Raw genomic sequence first — 15,435 nt, 5'->3', positions numbered from 1 at the left:
CTAGCGCCAGCGCGCAGAGCGGCGGCGGCGACTCGGGGGCCGCCGCTGCCCCTGCTGCCATGAGTTGTGCGGAGGTGATGTATCACCCCCAGCCGTATGGAGCGCCCCAGTATCTGCCCAACCCTGTGGCAGCTGCAACCTGCCCCACAGCCTGCTATCAGCCGGCTCCCCAACCTGGCCAGCAGGTGAGTCACCGTCCGGGCAGCCTGCCTGGGGCGGGGGCGAGGGGCACCGAGAGTATCGGTCTGGGGCTCCGGCGACGCGGTGGCAGGACGGGTGGCGCGAAGGATGCTCTGGGACCTGAGGGAGCGCCCTTGAGCAGAGCCTTCGGGTACGAGGAGGAGAGGCTTCGGGAAGGCAAAGCAGCAGGGTGACTGCTGGGGACTCGATGAGAGGCTTTACCTGGCTGGGGGCTTCAATGAGCTGTTGTCGCCCCCGAGCTCAGGGGTTGCTCCTCATAAACACCCTGGCTGGCTCTTAGAGTTCAGTTCTCTGAAGCTCTCCAAGGGCATCTGGCTTAGAGGACTGTGTGAGTAAACTTCCTTTAAACCAAATTATTTTGTGTCTTTAGAAAGGTAGAATGTTTGGGGGTTTTCTGAGTTGAGTATGAACTGTGCTGAAGGGGTAGCAGAGGCTGCCTGAACAGTGAGCCCACAAAATGACCTTTCTGGGACAAAGGTGGAACACTAATGAAAAATGTAGTTCCGAGTGTTTTTAGAACTTCTCTGTGATTTTTCTCCCTGTGACTGTGATTTAGAGGACAGGGATGCCAGCGTTCTTCAATTATTTTCTAATCCAATCAAGCACAGGGCTTGTTATAGGAAGTGTTCAATCTGTTGACCTCCTGTTCCCCAGCCTAGAAATTACCTTGAATTTCTGGATGCTGGGCGTCCACCATGACAAGAAACTGAAAACGTTGTCCATAAAAAGTGGCTGGGATCTAGGAGATAGTGCAGTTAGTTCAGAAGACAGGGTAGAGTTCTGGAGAACTTGGTATTAGGTGCTCTTGGGTGTTACTCTCTGAACACGACAGAAAGTACACTAAGGTTTAGTTAGCATGACACTAGAAGAAATGTATTTTGTTTGTGCAAAGAACTGAACCATAGGGATTACATTAGGGTGGTTTGATTTCATAAGACTTAAAAATACAACTAGATATAGTTAAGAAATTACCATCCACAGAACTTTTATCATTGTTGTTTCCTTGTGGCTCTGGCATATGTAGTTGTGCTCTTTGGAAATACATCATAACTTTCTGTTTAAAAGTTAGGAGCTGTGAAATTCACATTAATTGGCAATGGTATGCAGACCAGACTCAGCTGCTAAATAGTACCAAGTAAACTAAGACCAGGTAGGGCAAAAGAGGAAAGGGCCATACTTTGGTGTTATTTGCTTATGTATTTTCTTTAATATTCAGCAGCTTCCTATTGCTTTTGAGGAGGAGGACAGGAGAACATTTTGTAACTTGTGGTCAAGGGTGACTGATGAAAGCATTCTGGGTGATCTGTGTATTTTTCTCTGGCGTATGCAAAATATAAGTAATGGAGAAAACCATGCAGGTTCAAGGCAGGCAAGTGAGCCAAACATACCACTAATATTAACACTCAGTGCAGGATGCAGAATGCTCACCTCCATCCCTGAGACTGTGGAGGTCTTCAGTTATCAGTTAGAATGTGGATGAGCAGCAGATTCAGATTTTACTATTCAGAAAATATTAAATATTCAGAAACATACTTCCCCCCTTTTTAAAAAACTAATACACTAGAAGTAGTTACAAGTAAGATTTTTTTCTCTTTTTTTTAGGAGTTAAAAATTAATTCCATTAAAATACGAATCTATGGTGGGGAATCAATATTGTAATACTTTTAATAAGCCAGAGAATAAAACTCAGAAAAATGTCAAATCACCGATGACAAAAGTTGATTTTCAGTTAGAAATGACTCCAAATAACTTAATCTTAATTTTGCAATAGCCCTGAGTCTTGGCTCCCAAATTCTATTCTTTTAAAGCTATCAATAAAATGTACAGCTAGCTTTTTATTACAAAAAAAAAACAAAAAAACAAAAAGAAAACTTGAATGGTCTGTACTGATGAATCCCACAATGAGCAACTCCTGCTATATTTTGGGCTTCTGTAGACATTGCCCAAGTAGATATTTGGCTGAGTGCACCATAAGAATTTAGTTGAGAAGTGTACTTGAAACTTTTCATATTCCTTTTATTAAAATAGCTTATTCAAAATTTTTCTTTGTTTTAATCTAATGAAGAAACTGTCTGGCTAGTAAAGGAGAGATTTAACAGTGGGGGCAACGTGACTGATGTTCTTTTACTGTCAGGAGTTTATTTTGATGACCTGTATCTTCTATTGGAGAAAAGGGTAAATTAGGAAATTCTTATCAGGCTGACAGCATTTTTAGACTATGTTGTGTGGGTGAAGTGGGACTAATATTGACTTGGCCCTAATGCAGTCATCCGAGAATACATATTTTGGTTGTTTTTGCATTCCATAAGGTTTTATCATTATTATCCATGAAGATTATTTTCTCCATACATGGGAAGAAGTGACCCCTAATAGCATCTTGTATGAAGGATAAAAATAAGGGCTACAGTTCCTACTGCATTTGAAAAATTGATTTGTTCAGGAAAAAAAAAAGGAAAATGTGGCAGTAATTAAGAAAGCTTAATGTTTATAAAATGCTTGGAAAGAAAGCATTAAAGTTTTGTATAACTTCTATATTCGACTGTATTAAGTTATTCTGGTACTGATTTTTCCCTCAAATCTGTGCAACTCTGATGTTCTTGTATATTTTATTATTTTATTTTATTTGTAGTGCTGGGGCTTGAACCCAGGACTTCATATATGCTCAGTAAATACTCTAATCCAAAGTTATACTCCCAGCCTAAAACTCTTGTAAATTAGTATATCAAAATGATCTATAATGATTAATTACACACACAGGCATACATTCCCTATATATAATGATATTACTGCACAATCATTTTGAAATGATAGAACTTAGTACTCCTTTTTGCCTAAAAGGCTAAAATTTTAGGTTTGGCTTTGTATTACATATATTATTTACTGTTGCTTGGTAGTAACTAAATTCTTAAAACATAGTAAACTGCATAGACATAGGCTGCACTAATACAGTGGACTAAATGTAAGTGCATGAAGAGTGAATTTTACTGTCTTTACATTAAGTCTAGAAATGGTGAGGCTGTGCATTGGTTATACACTGTGCTTTACAGAGCCAGAAGCAACCTCTTCCACCTCTTCATAGCCTTCATCTGTCTCCTCAGGAGAGCTCTTGACCCAGTCTCTCAGTGTGTGCTCTGGAGGCTGATGACACTGCACAACGTGTGCAGAAAGGAATGCGCTTGTGTTCTAGCAGTGACAGTAGGAACCGGCAGAAAATTTCAAAATATGTGTCAGGAAAAATTGAGGGTAATATGAAATCATAGATTCCCTTCATACCCAGTGGACTTCTCATCTTAAATACATTCTTTTGTTTAAATCCTCCCCCATATTCATAATGTTAATCTTAAGAAGATGCTTAGTGAAGGTGTGGGAATTATGTAGCTTATAAATGAGATGATGAAAGCAAAGAATAATTACCAAATTTCTAATTATGTGTGGCGGTTTTTAACAATAACACATTAGGCTTTGTGTGAGTTAGAACATATTTACTCTGTTCTTTCCAGGGTAACAGCTGGGTGAATCTGCATGCATGCTTTGACTTAAAAGAATGAAGTCCCCTTGGAAGGCAGAACTCCAGTTATAAGTTTAAGAAGTTTTCCTAACTCTTATTCTGGACTTTGCCACCTTTGTTAAGTCACAGAACTCCTCAGAGTTTCTGTTTGTCATGGAAAAACCCTGGAAAAAAACACATTTCAACACTTCCTTTTACAAATGGGAAGAATGTATGTTCAGAGGGTTGAGGTGCCTACCTAAGGATTCAGAGCTGATTGGTGACAGCCAGATCTCTTGCAGTTAGTATCACAGCATCCTTCCACCATGCCATGGAGCCTCCTAGGCCATTGTTTTCTGCTCTTGCACAATAGGCCTATTTTTGTCTTTAGTGCCCCAATCAACTTTTCTGATAACGAAGATTCATATGCAATAGACTCTTTGGCCTTGGAGTTTGAGATTCTTTCCAAGTCCTTGGTAGTGTGCTTTTTAAAGTTTAGGTATTCCAGAGGCCTTCTGCAAGCATTTGGATTATGCTAATAACTTTTGCTATTCATGTGTGTACTTTGTTGATGAAGCAGAATAACCGCTTGGCAGATGAACATTTATTTATTTAAAATAAGATACAGGAAGTGGTATTACCAGTTGGCTTTAAGTGCCTCATATTTCTTTGATTTTTTTTAATTAATTGAGTTTATTGGTACATTTTAGGTATACAGTACAGTTACATTCATTATTGGGATCTTGTACCTTTACATGACAGGTCTTGGTTCTCATTTTTCCCCCTTGCCCCTTCCCTCCCTAAAGTAAATTTAGCTTCATTAAGAGGAAAGAATACAGTTAGAACCTAAATCGTTTCACTACACAGTCAAATCATTTAAAGCAGAGGATTTAATTTTCTTCTACCTATGAGCAAAGATTTAAGTGGATTTATAAGAATTCATGCAAAGCTTCTTTGAAAGAGCAGCCCCTATAGTCTACATTACACAAATTTTCTCCATTTCAAAGTCTTAGAAGTTTAATCTGCTCCGTAGCTTTATGTTCCAAACAACTTACCAGCCAGAAAAATTCAAAAATAAAATAAAAATTAAATTTTTTCCACCTTAGAGTCTGTTCATCAAGAACAAAATACCAAACACACTGTGACGCTAGGAGTCGAAGTGAAGGGCACTTTGGTTAAATACAAGGAAGTCCTATCATTCCTGGCATTTGGTAAAAATCTCACATTTCACAAAATTTTTATCACATCAGGGACGTGAACCAAGGCAAAGGAAATGACGTTGTTCATTAGGGCAGCCTTGCTGTTCTGAAGAGGGTCTCTTTGGACAACTATGGAAGAGACACTGAGCTGAACCTGTTGGAAGTACATGTATTCTTGTTTCCATCTGGGCAAAGAGAATTTTCAATGAGAATAAAACAATCATGCATGTGAGGCCTAGGGCATATCCTAAAGCAATATCGTTAGTCAGATGACTCTAATTTTTAAACATGGTGCTTGACTGGGATCTCATTCCTATGGGCGCCATTTCCAGTTAAATTAAAAAAAAATTCTCAAAATGAACACATTCACTAATATGTAATAATTTGAGACATTATCTCCAGAAAAAATGTTTTTATTCAAGAAACAAAGGCTCTCTGCTAGTTTAATTTCAGGCTCTGGCAAAGACAATTGAAGCAATAATTTTGGGCAAACCTCTGCCCTGAGCTTTTCAAAATTCACCTCTTCAAGCAGCTGGTTTTCTGCTTCGCACTACTCATTTAAGAAGACCTGAGAGTGCCTTGAACCATTAGACTCAAACAGCTGTTGCTAGGACAACTCATATATGCTATATGTATGGATATTTCAGTGGATACTAGATTCATGCCAGAAATTTACAAGTGTGGTGCAAACTGGGGTAACTGAACCATTTTTCACTTGCCTCCTATGACCTAAAATCAACAGGTGACTCTTATTCTTAAAATTATATCATTTTCATATACCAGATCACTTGTCCTTGGGGGATAAAGTAGGGAGATTCTAAAGATGTATCTTTCTTCTTTATATGAAGACAGGTAACCAAGGAGATGGTTAGCTGACCCACGGCTGGAAATGAATTAGTTTTCAATGGTCCATAGATTCTTTTGGCAAGTCTCCTAAAAAATCTGAAGAGGATGTGGATTTGCCACATGCTGCTTATTAGACTATAGAATTGGACAAGACCTTTGAGACTATCAAATCGAAATTCCTCATTTTTGGAAGAGATAATTTAGGATAATCATGTTTGGTGACTTGTTCAGACTCATAGAACTAGTTTTAGTCAAATCCTGTTGGTCATTTCAATTCTCTATTTCTTCTCATCTGGGATTCCTTAGAAATCACAGAACAATTTATAATTTACCTATTGTTACCTTAGTATTTATTTTAAATTTTTAAATATTAGATACTTGGAGAAGTTACACTACTTACCCTATGGACAAAGCATGCGGCTCTCTTTACTGCTTGCCGTACAAAGAGCTGGGACTAGAGGTTCCATTTGACTCAGCCATCCCTCTGCTGGGTATTTTTTCAAAAGAATTAAAAGAATCATATCACAGTGATATATGTGCACCTATGTTTATAGCGGCACAGTTTGTAATAGCTAAAACTTGGAAACAGACCATTTGCCCATCAGTTAGAAACTGGATAAAGAAGATGTGGTTTTCCTATAAAATGGAATATTACTCAGCCACAAAGAATGAGAAATTAGATTCATTCATAGGAAAATGGATACATAGTGAGGATATAATCCTAAGTGAAATACATGTCACACATGTGTAAATACCGAATAGTTTCTCTGGTGTGAATAATAGTACATAAGATCCTAATGATATAGTGGACAATGTGAAATAGGAAGAAAGGGGCTAAAGGTGTAGGGAAATTGGGAAGGGTACAGAAAGGTAATAAGCGAAAAGAAAAAATATGAGAAAATGAAAAAATGGAAATGAAGTGTTGTAAAGGGGGATGGGAGAAGGGCGTGAAGGGATGGCAGGAACAAGGGGAAAAAATGAGAACCAAGACCTGTCATGTAAAAGTACAAGATCTCAATAATGAAAGTAACTGTACTGTATACCTAAAATGCACCAATAAACTCAGGAAAACAAAAACAAATGCTTGTCTAACTGTAGGCAGTTCAGTTTAGGAACTAGCTATATGTTTTATCTTTGTATCTCCAAACCTTTGCACAATAATTGACACAAACTAGGAATTAATTGACCTTTGCATGAGTGAATGCATAATGAATAATTCTTAAAAATGTTGCACCCAAGTCTATTCACAGTATTGTGCAAACATAGCAGAGATTTGTACATTGGAAACTGTTGTTTCATTCAAAGTAGTTGGTTTGAGAAAGAACACATACCCTAATGATGTGATCATGGCTTAAAACATTTTGGGAATGCAAATTTTGAAATTGCTTTTGAGCCTGTGGCACATTTTTTTCGAACATCATAAAAACTGGAAAATTTTCATCCTTGGAGGAGGTAGGCTGCATTTTTGATAATGACCAGACTTGGTAGGCAAGTGTGTCCAAAAGTAGTTTATCACATTAGGTAATATTATTTTAAAATAACATTACTATTATTAAGAAAAAATTTAAAACCAAGCAAATAAAAACAAATGCAATATCTGATGTGTGACTGTTTCTCACAAATGAATTCTGCTCACCTTTGCAGAATAGAATTTCTGGAAAAATTATCACCAAATATGTTATGCATGTGATTGCCAGAGGACAATACATTTTTTAGGTACAGAGTTTCTTTTCATTGAGATATATACACTTTTAAGAACACTGCATTACTCAATAGCAGTATCTCTGATATGAGTTCTACTCTGATATTTTAATGTTATAAACAACTTTAGAGTGTCCAAGTTACATGTGATGCCTTGCTGGCTGTGGGCATCTCGTGTTTATTTAACCAAAATAAGTATTTTATAGAGACTCATGTTCTGTAGACTATTTTCTTGACATGAGCCATGTTGTCAGACAAAAATAAGTTCTATTCTCACTCTGCCACTTACTAGTTAGGCAATCCTGGCAAAGCAAACTATTTTTGCATATGTAAATTGACAATGATTATTCTGTCAAATATTTTTGTGTGAAGATTAGTGAAATAAAATACATAAAAGATCCCTGCTGTATTTCCCCTAATCTAACACAATCTCCAATTTCTTGATCCAGCCAATTCCAAGACAGGACAAGAATCAAAATTTTAAATGTTTTTGAGATATTTTTTAAAAATCTGTTATACAAGTGAATTAAGAAAAATATACTCAAAGAACAGTGAGATTATTTTGTTGACTTCACTATTTTAAAATACTTCCTTACTCTAGGACAGTGTCTTTCCATAGGCTCTGACCATATGTTTGAACATAAAAGATTAGTTACATTTAAAGAAGATGGCTAGTAAATATCTTTAAAAATAGCTATTTCCAAGTATCCAATGATTTCAGTGATTCATTAAAATACTTTTGTTTCCTTAGTAAAAAAGTCTCCACATATGCACAGTAATCATTTGGCATTTTGCAGGCTTAAGCCTTGGGGAGTTTGTGGTATTTGACTCCTGACATGGAAGTCTTTTTCTTGTCAGACAAATCCTTTCTCCTGCACATTCCGGCTCAAGTTTGCTTGTCTCATGCCTAGTGGCAGGCTTTGAGGTGGTCTGCAATGGTCAGGTCTGTCTATGCCAACTCTTTGCACGTTTGTGCATTAGCTTAACTTTGTAGCTATTAGCCCATTCATTGTTTCACCCAACTCCAGAATTATATTACCTGGGGCAAATTTGTCATTGTTAAGCAGTGACAATGAAACATGAGTGTATTAAATAACTGGTAGTCTATAAAATCCCTTTTGATGACTTCTTTAGTTTTGGTGACAGTTCTTTAGGGTCTTGTGAAAAAAGCATGAATATTTATGAGATTGGGATAATTTTAGAAGTGATTGTACATTTTGAGAAAAATATGTACTAGATTACATTTTGCCTTGATTCCAGAAATCTGGGTCCTGATGATTTGAGATTTAATCTCGATATTTTGAATAGTATATGTTATTCCCAGAAAAGAATGTAACACAACATTCCAACAAGTAAATATAAAGTGAATGTAGAATATGGGAAAGGCGAACATGAGCAGTGTGGTAACTTTATGTAAAAAAGTGAGGACTTTTTTGATATTCACTAAAGCACAGCTATTAGAAAGCAGAGGCTTAAGACTATGAAGAAGAAAATTAGGACAGTGTGAATATCAGCCTGAGTCAGTTGAGAGTATTTTGTGTTTCTTCAGAGTCACACTTAAAACATTTGTGCAAATTCGAATTTAGCATTTTAAGTAGTTATCAGGTCACTTGTGTGCTTTGAAATTCTTATCTTAACTAGCAGTATTATTAGCCTACATACGCTTGTGTGTTAGAAAGGTATAGTTTTAAGCTGTCTCACTATTATTTGTGAAAATTAGTTTAACTTTATCTGAGAAAAGTACAAGTGGAAACAATAAATATTCCAATATCCCGCCTGTGGGTAGGTATATCACAGGTTCCCATTTTCATAGAACCACAGTTCATTAAAATATCAAAAGGGAATATTTTGGCATGCAGAATTATTTGAGTAGAGAAGTATTACATGTATGAAATAGAAAGACTATCAGTGCATACACTGGCAGAAAAATGATTTTTTAAAAACTGTTCTAAGGACATATTTTGATAGAGTGGCAGGTTTTGCTTATCTTTTCTCATTGTATACTAAAACCTATGCTATTCTAAAGATTAATTTATTTGTATAGATCTGTACTATTCAGCATTTTTAGTAGCAAAAAAAAAATCACAAGGTTAGGTACCACTTAGAGTATTATATAATTTTATAGGTTTACAAGCTGTAGCTTAAATTCAGCTGTATTCAATTAAAATTTTAAGGTCTTTTATGATTGGTATTATTGATCACAGAATGTTTTTACATTTGTATCACAATTTCTAACTTTGAAAAATTTACGTGTATAACTTAATTTTATTTCACCTAAGAATTAATTGCTGTTAATTGGAGGTAAAATAAACCTTTGCCTTTATTTGGATAATCAGTACAGCCAAGGCTCTTTTATTTAAAGAATAAATGCTACAATTAAACAAATGAAACAATTATATGCAAAGCCTGCTTGAAAAATTAATGCTAAGTTGGGCATTAACAGGAAAAAAGAAGTCAGTTTTATTGATAATAATGAACACTTGTAGAGAGTGAAGCTACCCTGTAGTTCAATTTTAACTTCTTTCCATACAAAATATGCTAGAATATTCAAGAAAGAGTGTTTGCATATGCTACAATAGTGTATGCTTTGCATAAATACATGTCACACAGGAAAAAAGCACTGTGATTTGAGCTATAAATCATAATATTTGTTCAATTTTATAGTGGAATGTAACACTAGTAGTAACTTTAGAGGTGATTTAGTTTAGTCTCCTCATTTTACACATAACATATTGCTATGGTGTTTTTTCTACTGAAGATAAATATAGATATGTTGAAATCTGTGCAAAAGGAGATCATAAGAAATACAATTAGGTAGTCATTACCATCACCTGTTATCAGCAAGCCATATTCATTTACAAGGAATGAATTATCTATTCATCAACAAATGATGACCATATAACATTCTAAATAACAAGCAATACATGTATTTATAAGTATCAGCCTTGTCATAGTAATTTGCAGCTCCTAATATACCTGAACTATCTAGGACCCACCTCACACAAGAACAACATAATCATTCATGGGAGAAATGTTTTGTTTATTAAGTGATACATAATTTGGGCTATGGATTTTAAAGCTAGTAATTACATCAGAAACACATAAACTGCCTAATGTGTTTTCATAACATTTGCAAAGCTACTGAGTATTCTGGAATTTTTTTTTCTATTCACACTCATTTTTCAGAATGTATTTTTTTTCTAGAAAATTATATGAGAAAGGATTGAATTTTGCAGATAATTATGTGAATCAGAAAAAAATTTTGGTCACTAAAATAATGTATTTATAAGCATTAGCATTATCTTCTTACATATAATTCATAATCATTTTTTGATAATGTAAGTAATTCAATTGTGAAAATATTTGGAAATATTTAAAAGCATAAGAAAATAATCATTAATTACCACATTGCCAGGCAGGAAATCAATGCAGAATACAATATTTTAGTAATGTTTTCTCCTACACTGGGCATCTCTTCTTTGTTTCTCCAGCACACATACGTGAAGACACATATAAACATACACACACATATAGACACATACACACATAAACACACTTACATGTTTTATTATGTATTCTAGCTCCATTATTTGTAGGCTTTGTAACCTTTGGCAAGTCATCTCATTTTTCTAGGTCTAAATGTCTTTTTCTTTTAGGTACAGAGAGTAGTAATAACCATCTTATTAAATTATAAAGATTAAGATGAGGCAATAAATGTAAGATTTTAAAAGAATGTCCTGCATACTATATAATATTATAGCCATCATCATATGTTTGAAATATATTTTAGATTATAATTTTCTCATTTTTTAATTTGAAATGTTAGCCCTTGTTAGCATTTGGTAGTATTTTCAGTAAGCCTCAGTAAAATGTTTTTTGTCCTGTATGATAATGGTGGTGAGTGGAACATCTGAAAAATATGTTCTATGCAAAATGCATCTTCACACAGACTTATTTTTTGTCATTTTGGTTTGATTTTTGAGAAATGAGTTCAGCGCATCTGCCAAATGTTTTTATAAGATGCTACATTCCTGTTTTTATTTTGGTTTATTTTATTTGAAAGAAGTTCTTTTCTTCTCTACCCTGCCTCTACTTAGATTTCCTAAACTCTATTCTTCCCCGTCCTAGACTCAAATGTTACCATACATTAACTCTTTACAAGTGAATAAAATATGGGAAGAAAAACTAGAAGGGTTCTGTTGTTATTTTTTAAAATAGTTATTATTTTAGTGTAGCTGGTTTTGAAACAATAACCAGCAAAACCCCAAATTGAATTCTGTGTGATACTTTGAAAATACACAATTTGATAATGGACTTTTGTCTGCTAAATTTGAAATAACAGATTTTTTTTTTCAGTGTGGGAAGGAGGCAACTGGTTGGGGAGGGAAAAGATGGAGAAAAACAGATGAAGAAGAATCAGTTTGCAAACATATGTTAATATTTAGATTCCTTTTTTTTTTGTAAAGTGAAAAGTTAACTAGTTAATGCTTTTTTTTTCTTTTGCAAACTATCTTTGATACTGTGTTTTGTTTATTCTATCCCAGAAGAAGTTAGCGGTATACAGCAAGATGCAGGACTCTCTGGAAGTCACCCTTCCCAGCAAACAAGAGGAGGAGGAGGAGGAGGAGGATGAGGAGGAGGAGGAGGAGGAGAAAGACCAGCCTGCCGAGATGGAGTACCTTAACTCTCGCTGTGTCCTTTTCACTTATTTCCAGGGAGACATTGGGTCAGTAGTGGATGAACACTTCTCAAGAGCTTTGGGCCAAGCCAGCACCTTCCATCCAGAATCTGCCATTTCAAAAAGCAAGATGGGGCTAACCCCCCTATGGCGAGGTAAGAATTCAAAAGCAGATGCTCTCCAGGGCGCTGTCTCTGTTTCGCAACTGCCTGTACCAGGTTCCAGCTGGAGACGTGCCCCTGGAGGACGGATATCCACTTGCTTTTTAATTTTTAAGGACAGCGAGGAATTTCTTTCAGACAAACAGCTGGATCAGTTTTGTCACATGTGGAATGCGGGGTTGGAAACGACACAGTCACACCCCTTAAATTCCACATGAAAAGTAGTGACACAACCGGCTTGAGTTCACAGTGGCCAAATTGGGCTGCGAAGCACCATTCCTAAAGCCCGATGACCCAATTTGGATCTCTGAGTAATAAGCAAGCCGAAATCAGCTTCTTAAAATTTAGCTTTTGCTCATTCTACTTGGTATTATGTGGTGACATCGCCAATATCTAAGTCTGACCGAGAAACTCAAGACTCTGAAAGCCTTCTGTGTTCTCCAATAGCTTTCTCTGCTGACTTGCTGTGGGGTAACTCTTTGTAGTGTTTAACCTAGGCACTGCTGGTAACATCTCCGTGATTTAAACTAGTGTTTTCCCATGATAAAGAAAAAGCTGTGGATTAAGTATCACCTTCTCTATTGCTTTTTATGTGGAGGGTGCAGAGATTTGTTTGAATCTGATTTCTGGCGCACAGAAATGCGGTAGCTACATGATAGAGAAAAAATTAATTCATCATTTTTTTCTCTCATTGAGCTTATTGGTACATTTTAGGTATAGTTACATTCATCATTGGGATCTTGTAATTTTGTCATTTTAACGATAGCTTCATATAAATGTGTGACAGTTGTTTCTTCCAAACCCACTTGGTTATAAGAAGTCAGTAGTGTAATCATTTTCAAAACAATGGTATAATCATTTTCAAATCGTGGTTTCTGATCAAGAACATGACATTACAAGGGAGTCTGTTAGAAATGTGAATTCTTGGGCCTTACACTAGACCTGTTCTATAGGAGGTATTAGGATGGATTAATTTGTGTTTAACTGACCCTTAAGTAATTCAAGTGCTGGCTTAATGTGGCAATAATGACTCTGATGATGTTAAAGAAATATTGCAACCTCCTTGCCTGCAAACTATTGAAGCAGCGTCTCCAGAGGAAGGCATGGAAAACCACACTTTAACAAATGCCTCGCTTGAGCCCCACTACGAGAAAAGGCAGGCGATGATAGGATAAGGTGAGCCGGGGACGTGTCCTCTCGCAGAGCCTCTGTCCTACTGAAGAAGTACTGATCCGCCATGAATGGGTGTGATCTCTAGGTTTTGTGTTTCATTTCCATTTTATTTACTTTCCTTCCTCACTTCCTTCCTCCTGCTTTCCCTTTCTTTTCTTGTTTTTCCACTCTCTCTCATATTTTTTCTTTCCTTTTTTGCTTCTTCCTTTTATTTCTTCCTTTCCTTTCTTTTTTTCTTTCTTAATTATTTTTCTTTCTAGTATGTATGAAACTACTTAGATAGGCAGTGGCTATGGTCCCCCTATAAGAGGATGATGGAATACAAAATCAAATTCAAATAAGAGGACCTGACAGATGTGAATTGGCAGACACACTGCTCATGTGATTAGTAAATACTGTGGACTTCTTACAAAAAACTGAGATGGTACTGTCCCTGGAAGCCTAGACTCACTTAGAAATAACAGATACCCTATCTAATAGCACATGGTACCTAATCTTGATAATTTGTAGATGATGGACCCAGGAAAGCATTAGTTTTTACAGACAAATTTATCCATAATAAATCTCATCAGGATAATCAGGTCCAAGAGAATACTAAATACAGTAGTTGCTTCATTTAGTATATTGGTGTATGTATCGTAAGTGATCATTTAACTTAGAAAACAGAAATTATCGCTGAAAATTGTCTACAGTGGTTTTCTCTAGTGTCATTGCCAGAGCAGTTTTAAGTGAGGGTGTTGTGTTACTTGTGTCCGAAACTCTCTATAACAGTTCAACATTTTCCATGTATTTGCATTACTTTGAGTAGACCTCTGATTAGTTGTTAAATTTTAATATAGGAAGGGTGAATAATAGTAATGTTTAAAAATTAGACATATTTATCCTTATTTACACTTTTAATTTCTCACACCAGAGAAACTATTTGGATCTTTGAACTGAGGACCTTGTGCTTGCAAGGCAGGCCCAGTGCCACCGAGCTAAATCCCCTCCCCAAGAAACTATTTGGTATTTACACATGTTTGTTCTATTTATTTCACATAAGAGTATGTCCGTGGGATGGGGATTTAGCTCAGTGGTGCCACCACCTGCCCTGCAAGCTCAAGGTACTGAGTTTGAACACTAGTGCAAGAGTATGCCCTCATTTAGTTATTAATGTCTCTGGTTTCTCATTTTTATGGCTGACTAGTACTCCATTTTATTAAAAATCCCATATCTTCTTTATCCAATCTCCAGTTAATGGGAAATTGGGGTCTTTAGAAGTTTTAGCTATTACAAACTGTGCCTCTATAAACATGGGTGCACATATATTGCTGTGATATGATTCTTTTAATCTTTTTGGAAGATATATAACAGATAATGTGCAATATGAAGAAAAGTTACAAAGGAGAAAGGGAAGTGTCAGGTGTAGGGGAGAGGAAAGCAGGAAAAGGAATAAATATGAGAAAAGTAAAAAATGGAAAAAAAGTCTTTGTAAATAGGGAGGAGTGAGGTGGAGGGATTGAGGTCAGGGGAATGGGAAAAAAAAATAAGAACCAAGATTCCCAATGATGAATGCCGTCATATTGTATATCTAAAATGTACCAATAAACTCAATGAATAAAAACCCTATTATTAGAATTTTCTTGGCATCCTCTTAAACTCAATCTTCAGATTTATCTCCTGTTTCACTCATTGGCTTATGACACAAATATTTATTTATTAAGCTTTCCTAGTGATACAAAACATTCAAAGTACTGGGATCTTATCAGTGAGTGGGATAGTCCAAAGTTCCACATTTATGGAGCTGATATTGCTAGCTGATGGTAATGATGAAAGTCTTCTCTGAGAGAGTTACATTCGATAGAAACATGAAGGAATTAAGAGCATTTATCTTGTGAATATCTAGGGGAAAATAATTTTACACAGAGGGAGCAGAGAGTGCAGAATTCCTGAAGATTGACTGAGCTTAGAATGATCAATGAGAAGTGAAAACATTTGTGTGCATGAAAA

The 15,435-nt window shown here is 36.0% G+C and overlaps 1 protein-coding gene across 3 annotated transcripts in view; it reads left to right on the top strand.

Annotated features, from left to right (window-relative positions):
• Window positions 1–10: 10 nt before the first annotated feature.
• The window catches only part of Vgll3 (vestigial like family member 3), a 40,924-nt gene continuing 25,499 nt past the window's right edge, over window positions 11–15,435 (top strand). The window contains exons 1-2 of one of the 3 annotated variants that reach the window (XM_033755965.1): window positions 11–185; window positions 11,982–12,267. In XM_033755965.1, coding sequence (XP_033611856.1) covers window positions 60–185; window positions 11,982–12,267 — 412 coding nt within the window. In that variant the 5' untranslated portion in view covers window positions 11–59. Of the gene's footprint in view, window positions 186–11,978; window positions 12,268–15,435 lie in introns of all 3 variants that reach the window. The other 2 variants (XM_010602878.2, XM_010602879.2) reach the window with 2 other exon arrangements.

The sequence above is a fragment of the Fukomys damarensis genome, unplaced genomic scaffold (genome assembly GCF_012274545.1).
Source record: "Fukomys damarensis isolate Sample0158 unplaced genomic scaffold, DMR_v1.0_HiC HiC_scaffold_24, whole genome shotgun sequence".
Classification (NCBI taxonomy): domain Eukaryota; kingdom Metazoa; phylum Chordata; class Mammalia; order Rodentia; family Bathyergidae; genus Fukomys; species Fukomys damarensis.
Note: the sequence above shows the minus strand (reverse complement) of the source record. Positions and strands in the feature narration are given on the sequence as shown.